Source organism: Artemia sp. Qi Xiang Cuo, chromosome 7 (assembly GCF_049724085.1).
Source record: "Artemia sp. Qi Xiang Cuo chromosome 7, ASM4972408v1, whole genome shotgun sequence".
NCBI classification, from domain to species: domain Eukaryota; kingdom Metazoa; phylum Arthropoda; class Branchiopoda; order Anostraca; family Artemiidae; genus Artemia; species Artemia sp. Qi Xiang Cuo.
In genome coordinates, this window is record NC_142800.1 from 24,462,885 (window position 1) to 24,479,386 (window position 16,502).

At 37.0% G+C, this 16,502-nt stretch overlaps 1 protein-coding gene across 2 annotated transcripts in view; it reads right to left on the reverse strand.

Annotated features, from left to right (window-relative positions):
• Window positions 1-16,502, reverse strand: part of H (transcriptional corepressor hairless) — a 40,861-nt gene that overhangs the window by 13,007 nt on the left and 11,352 nt on the right. For both annotated transcript variants that reach the window (XM_089091442.1, XM_089091441.1), the window contains exons 2-3: window positions 15,582-15,830; window positions 2,090-2,923 (exon numbers count right to left, since the gene is read on the reverse strand). In XM_089091442.1, the coding sequence (XP_088947568.1) occupies window positions 2,090-2,923; window positions 15,582-15,783 (1,036 nt within the window). In that variant the 5' untranslated portion in view covers window positions 15,784-15,830. The remainder of the gene's footprint in view (window positions 1-2,089; window positions 2,924-15,581; window positions 15,831-16,502) is intronic.

Below are 16,502 nucleotides of genomic sequence, written 5' to 3' on the forward strand. Positions count from 1 at the left end.
TGTGGAAGAGGATAGCTGAATGCATTGGCGACTTTTATAGAACCAACTGTAATTTCGTTTAAATTATGATAACTTTAGGAAATTTCAATCCTGTAATTTTAATCGATAATTTAATAAGTTTCGGAATTTCAACTTATGACAACACAACTTGATACTTTGAAAATACAATGGAACAGGGATGTACCCAGTTTTTTTTTTATCATGGTAGGGGGGTCGACTAAGGGAAACGAATTTAGTGGTGCGAATTTAGTGGAGCTGGTGGTGTTGAAATTAAAATTGTTTGTTCAGAAACAAAAAATTTTTTTAAATTAATTTCCATTTGTTTATAATATATTGAATATGCAAGTTTGTCTAATCCCGTCTCGATATCAATTTTTATTCGAAGGGCTTCTCACGAAAAGCTGCAAAATTTAGGCCTTAAAAATACAGTTTTTGAGGCCATAATGAGAAGCATAACGGTAAAAAAGAACAGAATTATTACAGGAGAAGAGACAACCAAAGACAATAAAAGGGCTCATGATGACTATAAAAGCCTCATCCAAACACTTGTTTGCTAGCTTTCTTCATACATATTAATATTGGAATCCCCTTCTCCTGTCCATTTTTATCTGAAAGACCACTCATGATCCAGACCCAGAAAGATCTGGGCCTTGAGAATGAAGTTCTTGAGGCCATAATGACACGCAAAATTAAAAAACATCACCATTAGATCAGCATTGACGACAATTGAGCCCGCATTGACAATATACATGACATTTGACAATATACATGACAATTGACAATATATTTGACAATTGACAATATACATGACAATTGAGCCCGCATTGACGCTCACCCATACGTTTAGGGGCAAAATTTTTCTGAGATTAATATTAGAATAGCTTGTCAAGGTTCAACAAAATATGCATAAAAGAAAGCTGATAAATGACACAAAGAGCTAACTATACCGAACTATACTTAACTATAACTAAATATCTAAGTTCTAACTATTGAATTAGAATACATCATTCAAACTTTATATTTGTTAGTATTCGGCCAAAATGAATGGAAAAATGATAAAGGACTTTAAACTATCACTCAAACATTTGAAACACCCTAAGGACCTCAACACTCCATCATAAAAGCAATGCAACTACATGAATCACAAAAGTCCTTTTTATTCCATAAGCCTTTTTCTGTTGATTTCAACAAATTGAACGTAAAAAATATCATCATTACAACAGCATTGATAATAATTGAGGCTTTTATTGACAATAAAAGCCTCATCCACACGTTTGTTGGATAATTTTTTTTAGATTAATATTAGAGAGGGTTTTCTAGATTCGACAAAAAAAAAGCGTGGTAGAGATGATAAATGACCCAAAGAGCTGAATAACATCACTACTACTAATAGCTCCCTTCAACACCAAGTCACTCAAGATAAAAAAAAAGCTGCGTACGCTCCTCCTCTGTCTGAATCTATTCAAAATTTCAGTCTTTACTCCCTTCCTTAATTGCCTATAGATCCTTTCTGATGATCTCTTCCCAAACGCACTCAGGGATGACCTGTTTTTCATTTAGCCTAGATTGATGGCCCAAAGGCCTCATTTTCTGATAACTTATCATCATTCATTCGTAAAACATGGCATAGCCATCTCAAACATCCTTTAGTAAACCATTAGAATCAAATAAGATAAGCCATATTGCTATCATCTGAGTATTTTGTAAACTTTTAGGCCATTTAATGGCACACACCATATTGGTTATCCTAGATTACCATGCCTACAAAATTGTAACCGTCAATTATCATTTAAATAGTAAAAGAAAAATCAGAAAAATGAAAGAACTGCTTCCTATTTCGATAGGATTACAAAAAGGTATTTGAATGATTCAGAAAAATTCTAGCTTTAGATTACCAGCTTTTCTTTCGGAACTGGAAGATGAAATTACAGAAAAAAGAATTGTAGCACGATTAGAGAATTACTTTTGACAAATATGGCCATTTTAAATGCCTGAGAAGTAAATATGAATTTTTTTAAAGCCAGTTTTACAACATTTGTACGAGAAATTGTCTGAGAGATGGACCCCAAAAGTACCAAATAAAACAAACCTTGCGTGTTTTGAAGTGATATAACACGCATCAATTCCTGTTGATTGGCTAGAAGATACCCATGCAACGTGGGGTCAAAGGAGGCCGAAACAAAAGGCATTTGCAATGAAGAAGGCACAGGACTAGAAACTTGGTTCCTTCGAGCAACTACAGGACTTGGCATTCTTTTGTTATATACACTACTTGGCCCTGCCTGGTGGTCTATGGTTCCAACAGATCGAGCACGAACTGTCTTATCTTCTTGCTTCCTAAGGATACTATCGATACTATAGCTCGTTTTCTTGTCGTATTCTTTCATCTTAGCTTGAAAAGTATTGTACGGTTTAGTCCGTTTTTGCACTAAAACATTGTTATTACGAGGTTTATCTAAAAGCCGTTTTCGGGGTGAAATAATTTCATCTTTGATTTTTTTACATTTTGTTAATTTTTGAAGAAGGCGTTCAATAACTTCACTAAGAGATTCCTTTTTACTTTTATGCCTCTTACGATTCTCTTGGAATGTAATCGGATCAAAGGGTCGTCGTCCATACCTCCCTGCAATTAACTTTTGCACTATACTTTCTGTACGAGATCCTGAAGGCACTTTTAGATAAAAATCCCGAGAGGAATGTTTTATATATCGAGGACTACATTGTTTATATCGTGTTTCTCGATGCCATGAAGACGAATGTACAGACGATGTATCGTCTGAAGCTAAACTATGTGGTGTAGGAATGTCATAGTTCCAGGATGCAATGGAGGTTGGAGGGGGCCAATATGTTTTCTTGGATACTGGAATCCATTGCCGCTTCTCACCTTCTTTTCTATCTGAAAATTCCACTACCATTTTTCCTTCTAAAAAAGAAAAAGATTTTCTAAAAAATTTTCCTTTTAAAAAAGAAAGAAGATTTTCTAAAAAAGAAAGAAGAAAGAGGAAAATTTTCCTTCTAAAACTGAGAGAAAACAAGAAAGGGGACCATTTTTCCTTCCAAAAAAGAAAAAAGATTTTCTAAAAAAGAAAGAAGAAAGAGGGCCATTTTTCATTCAAAAAAAGAAAGAAGAGCATCACATACAGGACATTTAACCTAGCAGACTACAGAAAACTAAAGACCTGTTTCAGGTGTCCCAATTGTTGCTAATAATTTTCCATTAGCTCACAGAAACAGAGAAACAGAATTGTTAATTAATAAAATGTATTGCAAGCAATTCACGGGAATGTAGTAAATGGGAAGGCAGTTCAAAAATGCAACCTTCAAATGAAAAAAAAACTTAAAACAGCATTTCAAAGTTCAGAACTAAATGTCATACAAAACAGTAAAACACGAAATTCATGCACAGTTATCTCTTAAATGAAAAAAAAACTTTATTTTTATTAATGTTTTTGAATTTGTCACCCTTACTGTTGCAATGTCTGCAGATGTACCTCTCTCTTCATACAAAGTTCTTACAAAAATATGAGCAGCAACTTTTGGGGTATACAGCCTGTGTTTGGGGCATTATTGGGGTATAAAGCCTATGTTTGGGTCTTAAAGTATTAAGCATTAAAAGTAAGAGGTGATGGCAGGTTACACTCCTTTACTACATTGTATCATCTGTTCATTCTAAATTTCAAGCTTACTTTCTGCTTAAGGTCATTTAAGACCTTTTGGTAGCTCATTAGCTGAACGTGAAAATACAAGCTTCAAATGGAAAAAAATAATTAAAAACAGTATTTCAAATCAAAACAAGTATGAAAAGTTCGTCCACAATTATTTTTTAAATGAAGAAATCCTTAAAGTTTTATTACTGTTTTGAAATATTTCCCCCTTACTGTTGCAATACCCGCAGATATGTCTTTATCTTCATACAAAGATTTTTACAAAAATTTAATCAGCAACTAAGGCCTCTATATTTTAGGCCTTAGGGGTCAAACCATCTTTGGGCCTTGAAGTATTAAGCATTAAGAGTGAGAAGTAAAGGCAGGTACACTCCTCTACTACATGACATAATCTGCTCTTTCTAACTTTTAATCTCACTTTCTGCTTAAGGTCATCTCTAAGACCTTTTGGAAGCTCCACTGCTCAAATAGAGATCGATGATTTCTTAGACCACACTTTCTTAAAATTTATAATTAAAATAAAATGAAAAAAATTGGAAACACGTAGAAATCTTCATAATATGATAAGATATATGATATGATAAGATTTATTGCTGAAAAACGGCTATCACAAGCCCAAAAGGGCCGAATTCGCACTTTAGCGTCAAATAAAGCGAAAAAAGAACAACAAAAAGAAACAATCAAAAAAGAACAGGAAATTATAAAAGGGTCAATGTCAAATACGTAAAAATGTTAAAAAAAAAAAAAAGAAAACCATAAAATTAGAAGGCCAATGTCAAGTCAGCAAAAATGCAAAAAAAAAACAACCAAAACTCGTAAAATTAAAAAGGGGATAAAGTAAAATTAAAACGTAAAATTAATTTAGTTGGTGACTAACAAACATAAATATAAAACCTCCAAATTTGCAAAATGGGCATTAAAATTAATAACTATGAGGTAAAGAGTGAGTGAGGGGGGGGGGGGGGAAGGCAGCGGAGATTCACTGGTTGAAAATGTCAACTATGTAGGGGAGAACGGGGCGAAATTGGACAGGGGCAAACTTGGACGTCGAACCTGACAACTAGCCTATTGCTTCTATCGATCCACAAAAAATAGGGTAGATGGGGCTTATGTATGTCTACATTGGCGGGAAGTTTGAAATCTAACGGAACTGTTAACACCAGGATAAGAGGTAAGAAAGTTTTTAGATGCTTAAAAAAATCTGGGAGTCGCAACATCAGTTCGATTTGCGGTAACAAAAGGTGGTAGTTTTTCTTTGTTGTTGATGTTGTACAGTTGCTAGATACATCCTCTATCGATGCCCTGATTTTGATTTGTCTATCCCTACTACTTCTTTTTCAGGACGCTATTATCTAAAATTGGCTCGATAGGGGCGTGATTGAAAAACAATTCGGGGGCGACTTTGGTCATTTGCCAAGGTCGCTCCGGGTGTCCAGCTTCACCCTGTGCTATTTTTGTTTATCATTTTAGAGAATGTCTTTGCCTCTTTGGAGGCAATTTTAAGAGAATTTCTTAACTAATATTTGGAGTTTGATCGATGATGCTAGATGGCGTTGCTTGTGTGTAGATGTGTTTTATTTCGCACAACACAACGAGGTTAAGTTGGCTGTTTCATTAGCTTAATGAAAGGAGCAACATTAAAACTTAAAACGAACAGAAATTATTCCGTATATCCCCTCCTCAACGCTTCGCTCTTTACTAAGCTAGAGTTTGACTCGTTCTCAAAACTCTATTTTCTTAAAAAATAAAAATATTGTTAGTAACGCGCGAGGAGTTGAGGAGGGGACAACCCTGTTCCTATAAGGAATAATTTCTGTTCGTTTTAAGTTTTAATTACGCTCCTTACTTTCAGTTAAAAAAACTTGTCTTTTATAATTTAATTTCAGGACGTTTTTGAATTAATGCACCTTCAATTTTGGCTCATCGTACATGAATAATTCAAACAAAATTTATATATCTATTTTATTTATTTTTTGGCTAAATGGCTTTCTCGAAATTTTGTTCTGATGTAACTTATGAATTCACTCACGTAACAAACTATATTCGTATATTTTTATTACGTATTTTAGGGGGTTCACCCCCTAGTCAATACCTCACTCTACGCTAAATTTCAAATTTTGTTCCAATGCTTTAAGAATGACCCCTTAATCACAAAAGCCGTTAATTTAAAAAAAAAAAAATTTTAATTTTTAATATAATTTTTTTTTAATTACATGATCAAACAATTCATGGTAACGAACTGTAAGTAAGGAGGGACCCGGTTCATATCATTGCTTCTTAAAGCTATTTCCAGGTTATTTCCTGTGCATTTACTGTTTGTTCTTTCTAGTTGGACAATGGTTCGCAACTACATCAGGAAACACGATCTACCAGATGGCAAATCCATGGAGCAGGCAGTGAATGCAGTCTTAGAGTGTAGACTATCTATTAGAAATGCCGCAAAAACCTATGGACTGAAGAGATCAACCGTCGCCTATGCTCTGAAAAATCGACAAGGAGTTACTGAAGAACCTCGAGCGAATCCAGTTACACCCCCAGGTTGCCCAAGCCCATCGCCCAACCTGAAGAGAAAAACTGTTTTCTCTAACAAACAAGAAAAAGAGTTTGTAGAGTATCTTCTAAAATGTCAGCTGATGAATCACGGCCTCACTCCGAAAGAAGCAAGGAAACTTGCCTTTGAATGGGGCAAATTGATTGGCGTCGAAACGCCGGAGAGCTGGGTGCGAGACGACATAGCTGGGGTTGACTGGTTCTCAGGCTTTGTGAAACGAAACCCAGAGCTATATATTCGTAAGCCTGAATATACGAGCCAGTCAAGGGCGGCTGGCTTCAATTCAGTTTTTGAGAATTTGTTCTTTGACAACCTGCAGAAACTCTACGAAAAATTCAAGTTCCCGCCAAACCATATCTGGAACTGTGATGAAACTGGGGTTCCTACTGTATTGCCAGCTCCAAAAGTAATCGCAAGGAAAGGATCAAAGCAAGTTTCCCAGACAGTGTCAGCAGAGAGAGGGGAAAATGTTACAATGCTCGGGTTTATTTCAGCCACTGGTCAAGCTCTTCCCCCCGTTTTTATATTCCCACGGGTGAAGATGAAAGACCAGCTTTTTCAAGAAGCCCCCCCAGGATGTCTCGGGCTTTCTCACCCTAGTGGTTGGATGACTTCCATCAACTTTGTAGCTGCTATTGAGCACTTCATCAAGCTGGTGAAGCCATCGAAAGAAGACCCTGTGCTACTGCTACTTGACAACCACGATAGCCATGTTTCGGTGGAATTAGTGCGGCTGTGCAAAGATAATTGGGTTCACCTCCTGACCTTTCCTCCCCATTGTTCCCAACGCTTACAGCCATTGGACGTCTCTGTCTACGGACCATTCAAGTTTGCGATGACAGAATCACTGAACACTTGGTTGCAGATCCATCCAGGTCAACGAATTACGATTCACGAGACTGCCCAGCTCTGCAAAGAACCATTCCTTTGCAAGTTCAACCCGGAAAATATAAAAGTTTGTTTCACAAAAGCTGGAATTTGGCCCTTCAACAGAAGTGTATTTTCTGAGGTAGACTTTCTACCTGCTGAGGTGACAAATCGTCCACCCCCGGACGATTCATTACTAGATATACAGCCAATACGCTCCTCCTCTCCTCCTCCACCTTCTCGTCCCCAAAGCGAGCTAGGAAAACAGACTCCTGAAGCAGTAAGACCCTTTCCAAGAGCAGATATGACAAAGCCCAGAAGGAATGCGAGAAAGCAAGGTCAAACTCGTATTCATACCAATACACCCGAAAAAGATGCTTTAGAAGCTGAAGCACGAGCGAGAAAGGAAAAGCAGAGTAAAAAGCCTATGCCCAAGCAGGCCAAGCAGCCCACTGCCAAGAAAAGAAAGCAAATTGAATCTCCAGTGGAAAGTAGTGGTGATGACGTTGAACTTGACGACAATTCATCTGGCGATTCTCTGCACCCCCATGCGGCTGATAAGGATGACATAGACAAGGACATTCAAGCCGGAGACTTTATTATTGTCAAGTTCGAGTATGGAAAGAAGGAAGCCCTTGTGTATTATGTTGGCGAAGTTCTTGATGTTGTAGAAAAGCAGTTTGCAAGGGTTAACTTTCTTCGGAAACAAGAGGACAAATTCATGTTTCCTCAGCTTCCCGATATTGCTGAGATAGACGTTACCGATATAGAACTGAAGCTTCATGTCCCCTCTTCAGCTGGTGGAACCGGTTGTGCAGTTCAGGGGCTTGTTTTTGGTTGTGATCTTTCAATGTACGCTTTAAAATGGCAATTCTAGTTGAAACCCGGATGCCCGTGCAATGTTCCTGGCTGATTTTTTTTTGCAATTTTGAGTTTTCATATGATTTTGAGTGATTATGTATCATTTTACATGAATATTCTGTATTTGGATAAAGTTTAACTGCTTAAAACTGTCTTGTCCAAGGTTACCCCATGCCTGTCCAATTTCACCCCATGAACAGGGCGAAACTGGACACTTGACAAGGTCCTACTTTCATGGTACTCACGCTTCAGGGTGATCTTTAAAAAATCTTGAAAAAATTCACCATTATTTGCGAGACTTTTACCTTTCTAACAACCCACACTAAAATGTTTTATGTCAATCCAGTACCTAGTTATGCTTGGAAAACTAAAAAGTGTCCAAGTTTGCCCCGTTCTCCCCTAAGGGATAAAAGTTCTTCTATATCTTTCAGTGCTAACTCTTATTGGGGCAAGAAGGGGGATTTTTGTTGACACAGAACGCGGGGTCGAAGGGGTGAATATTGACCAGGGAAAAGGGGAGTTATTCGAGGGTTATGAAGGGCATTGTTAGCAAAACGCAAGGTAATTTTTGCTCTCCTTTCCTTAAGGGTGACAAGATTAGCTCTCCTAAGAAGGGAAATATAAGGTACTTTACCCTCATTGAAGATAATTCTTAGGCACCTTTTTTGGACTGCCTCTATTCTGTCCGACAATTCAATGGATATGCCAGGATGCCAGACAGGACAGGCGTACTCAAGGGCTGGGCGTACAATTGACAGGAAAATCCTCAAACAGTGTGATTTAGGGCATCTAATTTTTTTAAGGAGTTTAAGGAGGGAAATTACGGCATTTACACGTTTTAAGATGTCATTATTATAACAATCCCTTTTTAAGTCGCTTGAGATGGTTACGCACAGTAATTTCATAGTGGTAACAGACATTTCAGGGGGGATGGGACAGGAGAAAGAAGGAGGAGTTTTAAGAAAATTAATAGTAAGAACAGTTGACTTTAAAGGGTTGATTTTCATATCATCAACAAGAGCTTCGACTTATATAGATTCCACGATGTCCATTGGGTAACTTGTGAAATTTTCGAAACATATCTGCGGGAAGGCTAGATCATCAACGAATTTCCATTTATCTGGAACATGAACACCAAGGCTGTTTATCATTGTAGTAAATAAATTTGAACATAAGATGGTTCCTTGGGGCACACCATTATAAATTGGGTAGGGATCAGAATATACATTCAGGTATTTCACGACTTGCGTTCTGTTAGAGAGGAAAGACGCAATTATTCTAATTAAATAAGGGTCGACATGAAAGTCATTAGATAGCTTTTCTAATAGTATATTGTGGTTGATTAAATCAAAAGCTTTTTGCAAGTCAACAGCGATAACATTGAGCCAGTTATTGAGTTTTTCGAGTGTGTTACATATTGTGTCCATAAGGTGAACAAGATAGTGGGTAGTAGATGTAGAGCATAGGTTTCCGAATTGTCTTTGGTCAACAAGACAATATATAGAGCCTAGTAAGGAAAAAAAATGAACAAATAATAATATAAGTCAAATACTTTGGTTTCTTATGCACAAGCCTTCACTAATGGTCAGAAAAGGGAAACAATGGGAAGAAATTAGTTAAAAGAAATTAACATATACATAAGCAGACGAGGAAAAGCATGAACAATATACAAAACGAAACTATAATCTGATAAACTATAGCTTATGTTTTCAAACAAGTCCAGTTGATAACCAGACACATGGTAGGATGACTGCTAAACACTACCGTGTGTCCGAGTTGTCTTCTGATATGATATTCTAGCAAAATGAAACAAAAGACTTCCGGGTGCGACGCCAATATATTCGGATTTTTATTATTTGTGAAATATTTTTTTCTTGCCATGTTCAGTGTCTGAATAAAAGTTTCACCTGTTTCCAATGGTTTTGTTTCATTTTAATCAAACAATGACTACATACCATATTAAACTTCTTTAGCTGCACAAGTATCATCATAAGATGACTCTTAAATACTAGGCTTTGTTAAAACAGAAATTCAAAGAGTTAGCCTATTATAGGCAGCACAATCGCGCTGCCTAAGTAAAGAACGATGTTGGCACAACGTATTTTTTTTTTTTTTCGTACCCGGGCACTTCGTATCGAAGGAATTGTCGTAGAAACTTCGAAAAGGGCTCATTCAATTTGAAATTGGAGTGGCTAGTGCCCTTTTTAAAAGTCGAAAGTGATTGGAGGGCAACTAGCCCCCCCCCCCTACGCCCATCATTCCCCCAAACACATCCAATCAAAATTTTGACATAGCCATTTTGTTCAGCGAAATTGATTTCCAAATAGAAAATATGTTTTTGAGGAGACTCCCCCACAGCCTTCAGGGCAAGGGTTGTAAGTTATGCCCTGGGGGCATATAAGGTTTTTATAGAAGGCGTTGTTGTAAAAACTTCCAAAAAGGCTCATTCGATTGGAAATTCAAAGGGCTAGTGTCCTTTTTAAAGTGAATGGAGGGCAACTAACCCCCCTCTCACGCCCACCTTTTCCCAAAACACATCCAATCAAAATTTTGAGATAGCCATTTTATTCAACGTAGTTTTGAGTTCTGGAAATTTGGTCTTTGAGGATGAACCACCCCCCCCCCACAGCCTTCAGGGCAAGGGTTGTAAGTTATACCCTGGGGGCATATAAGATTTTGTAGAGCGCGTTGTCGTAGAAACTTCAAAAAGGGCTCATTCGATTGAAAATTGAAATGACTAGTGCCCTTTTTAATAGTCGAAAGTGGTTGTATGGCAACTAACACCCCTTTCACACCCACCATTTCCCCAAACACATCCAAGCAAATTCTGAGATAGCCGTTCGGTTCAAAGCAGTTGAAAGCTCTGGAAATAGTACCTTTGAGCAGGACACTTCCCCCACAGTCTTTATGGAAAGGGCTTTAAGTTATGCCCTGGGTGCATATAAGGTTTTTATTGAAATCTTTGTCGTAAAAGCTTTAAAAAGGGCTCATTCAATTGGAAATTCAAAGGGTTAGTGCTATTTTTAATAGTCGAAAGTGATTTGAGGGCAACTAACCCCCCTCTTACGCCCATCTTTTCCCCAAACACTTCCAATCAAAATTTTTAGATAGCCATTTTATTCAACGTAGTTGAAAGTTTTGGAAATTATGTCTTTAATGTTGAAAACCCCTCCCCCTCACAGCCCTCAGGGCAAGGGTTGCAAGTTATGCCCTGGGGCATATAAGGTTTTTATTAAAAGCGTTGTGGTAGAAACTTCAAAAAGGCTCATTCAATTGGAAATTGAAAGGGCTAGTGCCTTTTTTAATAGCTGCGACTAAGGCCCTTTCGCGCCCACCATTTTCCCAAACAAATCCAATCAAATTTTGAGATATCCATTTTGTTCAAAGTAGTTGAAAGTTCTAGCAATTAGGTCTTTTAGGATGGTAACCCCATCGGAGCCCTCAGTGCAGGTGTTGTTAGTTATGCCCTAGGGGAGTATAAGGTTTAAATAGAAAGTTGTTGTAGCAATTTCAAAAAGGGCTCAATTGATTGGACATTGAAATTGCCCTTTTTAATAGTCGAAAGTGAGTGGAGAGTAATTAATCCCCCTCTCGTGCCCACCATTTACCCCAAAACATTCAATCAAAGTTTAGAGATAGCCATTTTGTTCAATGTAGTTGAAAGCTCTGGAAAAATTATGTAATTAAGGATGACAAACCCCCCAGAGAAATATAAATGTTTTTACTTTTTTAACTTTAATAAATCAAATAATACTAACATTTTGATTACGAAATAACAGTATATATATATTAAACTGACAATGCACATTCATTTGTATTTTTTTCAGTGAAGAGCAAATTTTGTTCTGGCCTTGGGAAGATATAGGGGTTTTGAGCCCAACTTATGTTAATTTCTGCTCGATTTGAGTTTGACTCAGTTATTTATTGTAATTTCTGTTCGTTTCGAATTTCATTTACTTATCGATACTGACTTGTGGTAGTTTCACGCTTGGTAGATTATTTGATTTTATTTTTGCTCATTTTTGTTTAATGGAGTCCTTTACTTTTCTTTGAAAAACTTATTGTGTGGAAAAAGTTTTTTTAATTAATATTTAAAATAAATCTTCCCTTCAAATTAAGGTGTGCAAGCAAGTATCCTACACAGAAATTTATATTAGACTTGGACATAAACGACAAAACGCAAAAGTAGGCGAGCCATATGCAAAACAAAAATTTAACACCAATGCATTTACATAGTAAAGAGCAATGTGTCTCCTATATATTGTTTCTATTTTTCCCCAGCCTCGTCACATGAAATGGATGGTTGTGGGAAGAAGGAAAAAGGTTCATTGAATCAGAAATTACAAAGTTCAGGTAAGCTTTTTAAGCACAAAAACCATCAAAAGGCAACCATCCTTTCGACGCTGATTGTGCCTCTACAGCCTTACCTATACTGGAGCAAAATTTTATAATAACAATTTAAATCAACATATTAAAAAGGTTCGGCGAATAAAACCTCAGGAGGCAATACGGTTTGTAAAACCCGAGATTATGCAAACAACTTATTTTAAAACGGAGACTTCATAAATATATTTTATTTGAAAATGTGGGCATGCTATACCCTGTTGGAATCAGGATCATTTAGAAATCTGGGTTTAAATAGTTTCAGGACCTTGGGGCCTGAAAAATAAGCACAGAATCCATAAGCAAAAATATTTCATAAGCACAGAAATCTTGCACCTATTTAGACCCGTGATTGTTCAAGGAGAATTTCGGGAACAGTCTTAAATCATCAGACGACAGTCTTAAATTGAAGTAGACTAAGTACACATTTTCATTAGCGTCAATTGGGAATTCACCCCCCCCCATAGATTTTGTAGAGCATCTTTTGTTAGGTGGAGGGGGTGTTTTCATTGAAAAATGACAAATTTGCCCCCCCCCCCTCACTAGATTTGGAACAATACAACCCCCCAAATTTTCGTGAATTGACAGCACTGCAATGATCTCCGATATGTGTCTCATTCTAAGGATGGATTGATTCTTTCATGAAAACAACAGCTCGTTGCACATCCCACCCCCACCCATAGGCACTATTTAACAAAAATGTTGGGAGAGACAAAGATTTTCCCCAATTTTATACATAAAGATAGGAAATAAAGATATTTCTAAAATTTAGGAGGGTGGTAGGTTTAACTGTTTTCGTTTTTTAATAAAAATACCAAAAATGGTATTTTACGGATCTATGGAGGATTTCTCTCCCTGTCCCCTTAATCGGCATCCTTGTCTCTCCTCCCCCAGTTTCATAAATATAAATACATTATATCTCTGCCGACTTGTTATTGTTCAGGAATCATTTAGATAATAATCTTTAGTTATCAAACGATTGTCCTAAACCAACGTGTGACACAACAAGTCAAATTCAACAGGTTATAGCAACTAATTGCAATTAGCTCCTTTGAACAGAGGTTTTTTTACGTGATTAAAGACAACTATGCAATCTTGAACTGGGTCTAGACTATTCAAACTTCTTATAAAATACAAAATGTTAAGAACATATGCCTAGAAGCCTTTTCAAGTGATGAGGAATTTCAATAGAACCCAATTCAAAGACTGATTTTCTCTGCAATAACTAACTTTGTATTTTTTTTTTTTTTGCTTCACCCAAATGCCACAGTAATTCCTTTCAATAAAGCTCACAGCACATCCACTTTTCTTTACAAAAGCCCATGCCTAGTGGGTACCTTTCGAACTGACATGTATGCATTTTCAATTAAATCAATATATAAATTGATCAGCAGAGGAGTTATTTGAGAAAAGTAGTCTTTCTAGAAAATTACCACGTCCATTATAAGGAAAACACTATCAGGTAAATAAAAAAAAAAGTTGAACAGCAGGCTGCTTAAGGAATGGAAAAAACGGATATTCCTAAATATATAATAGCATTGTGATATACAATGACAGTGAAGATGTTAAAAGTAAAAAAGCCAAGGCTAAGGATTCTTTTTCACAGTTGAAAAAAGTTTGAAAGAATAAGAAGATAAGTCTGCCAACAAAGATTAGAATATTGGAAGCTACAGTGATGACAGTGGTCGATTATGCTTCTGAAGCATGGGCACTCCAAGTAGTGGAGGAAGTTTTGCTAGATGTTTTCTAGAGAAATCGCCTATCGATTGTTCTGGGTACCCGGCAGACTGACCACAATTCAAACAGTAGGCTGCACAAAAAGTGCGGTTCAATCCTACTTTCTAGAGCTATAATGAGAGAAAGGTTGAGATGACTAGGGCACGTTCTGCAGATGAAGGATGATAGATTGCCGAATATTGCCCTTTTTGGCAAACTGTCTAGGGCTAAATGGAGAGCAGGTTGCCCACAGTCGGTGTGGGAGGATGTCATAAAGAAAGATTTAAGGGAAATGGGAGCTTCCTGAAGGGGCTAAAGAGAGGCTTTCAATAGAATGGGATGGAGGAGGAGCATGAATAGCTGTGCTGGTCTCAGCCAGCTTAATGTTATGGTGAGTTGTTAGTAGTATAACAGCATTTCAGAATGTTGAGTTTTTTTCTTCAGTCTAGAGTTGCTCTATATACTGCTATACCTGAGGAAGTCCTAAATCAAAACATGGTAGGCAAAGCATTTTATAAATTGTGTTTGATATTCATTGAAGTTGGTATTTAAATGGATCGAAGTCACTAGTTGCAATTATGGAGCTAAATTGTGATATACGAGCTCTCTAGAACAAAACATAGTATGCTGCCCAATGGCTCCAAATTTCTACTTCTATTTGTACTGAAGAATTCCCAAGCTTGTTGATTATCGATTTGGGGCCAATTTTGCAATACACGTCTGTTAAAACATAGTATGCTCCCAAAAAAAACTTTTCTTTAAAAAATAGAGCAATTTTACATGTTAGAGGGAGGGGGGAGGTATTAGTGGATTTACTGCAAGTGATACGCTTCAAAATAAAGCCAATTCAAAAGACTTGTAAAATGTTGCACATTTTGGCAGTCCAGAACCTTGAGGATAATGATACAGAGAATTGGTTTAAAGCCTACGAGTGATTTAAAAGCCTATGTGATTGTCTGAGTACCAAGATATTCTTTGTCCCGTGGTGGTGCAGTCAATTTGATCTTATGTGGGTAATGCTGGACCCAAAGTTTGAACTCAGTAGCAGCAACACATCACAGGGCCAACATATGGGCCTTAGTAGTCAAGAAGCATAATTAAATCAATACATACTAAGACATTCTTTGAATGTATAAGGAAAATAACATATAAGAAAATACTATATATGATTATATAAGGAAAATATACTTGGAGCAACAAAAGGCACTGCTGGCAACAAAATGCATAATAAGGAGCCATCTTACATTACAATAAACATCTATAAACATAAAATGTTTAGGGGCAATAGAAAGTCCAACAAAGAGAAGCCTCGCTAGTTGGTGTTTTATATGTTTCCATATTCCCTAGTTGACTCCCAATTACCATGATTTAAAGGCCTACAAGATGATTTTCAGAAGAAAGGATTGAGTCACTGCCAACAACTTCAATTTGGCTAGAGGTGCAAGACATAATAATCATGTAGCTAGTTAATGGTATCTAAAGACATTGTAACATTTCAACTTATATACAAAGAGATAAATTAATTAACAATGACTTACCAAGAAAAATCTTGAGCCTACCACCAGTACCTGACTTCTCATCATGACAGCTTTGAGACTTGGCATACTTTACAATTGCTGGGCTTGCTTTTATAGGTATTTCTTTCTGGAAGCCAATTTTAACTGGATGATGATCATCTGAATCACATTTTATTGCATCTGGCTGAATTCCAATGATAACCTCATTGTGGTTTGAGGTCATTTTATAGCATTCCAAAATTAATTAGGCATGCTTCAACAGTGGCCATTCTAAAGATACAACATAACTTAACATACATAACTAAATAGACTATAAAATGTAAAATCATAGACAGCACAATAGTACTGCCTCACTAAAGAGCATGTGGGCACAATGTATCATTGTTTTTGTATCCAAGGACTAGTTGTAGAAACTTCGAAAAGGGCACATACAACTGGATATTGATACGGCTAGTGCCCTTTTTAATAGTAGAGTGATTGGAGGGCAACTAGCCCCCCTCCCACGCCTGCCATTTCCCCAAACACATTCAATCAAAATTTTGAGTCAGCCATTTCGTTCAACGTAGTTGAAAAGTTCGAAAACTATGTATTTGAAGATGAACCCCCACAACCCCGGGACAAGGGTTGTAAGTTATACCCTGGGGGCATTTAAGGTTTATATAGAAAGGATGACCGTATAAACTTCGGAGGGAGCTCATTCGATTGCTAAACAGAAGTTTTAGTGCCCTTTTTGAGATTCAGAGTGATCAGAGGTGGATAACCCCCCCCCCTCCCCACACACACACCTTGTATTTTCCCAAAATGCATATGATAGAAATTTTGAGATGGCCATTTGTTGTTGTAGAAACATCAAAAAAGGCTTATTTGATTGGAAATTAAAAAGGGCCGACTGCCCTTTTTAATAGCCAAAAGTGATTGAAGAGCAACTAACCCCCCTCCCAC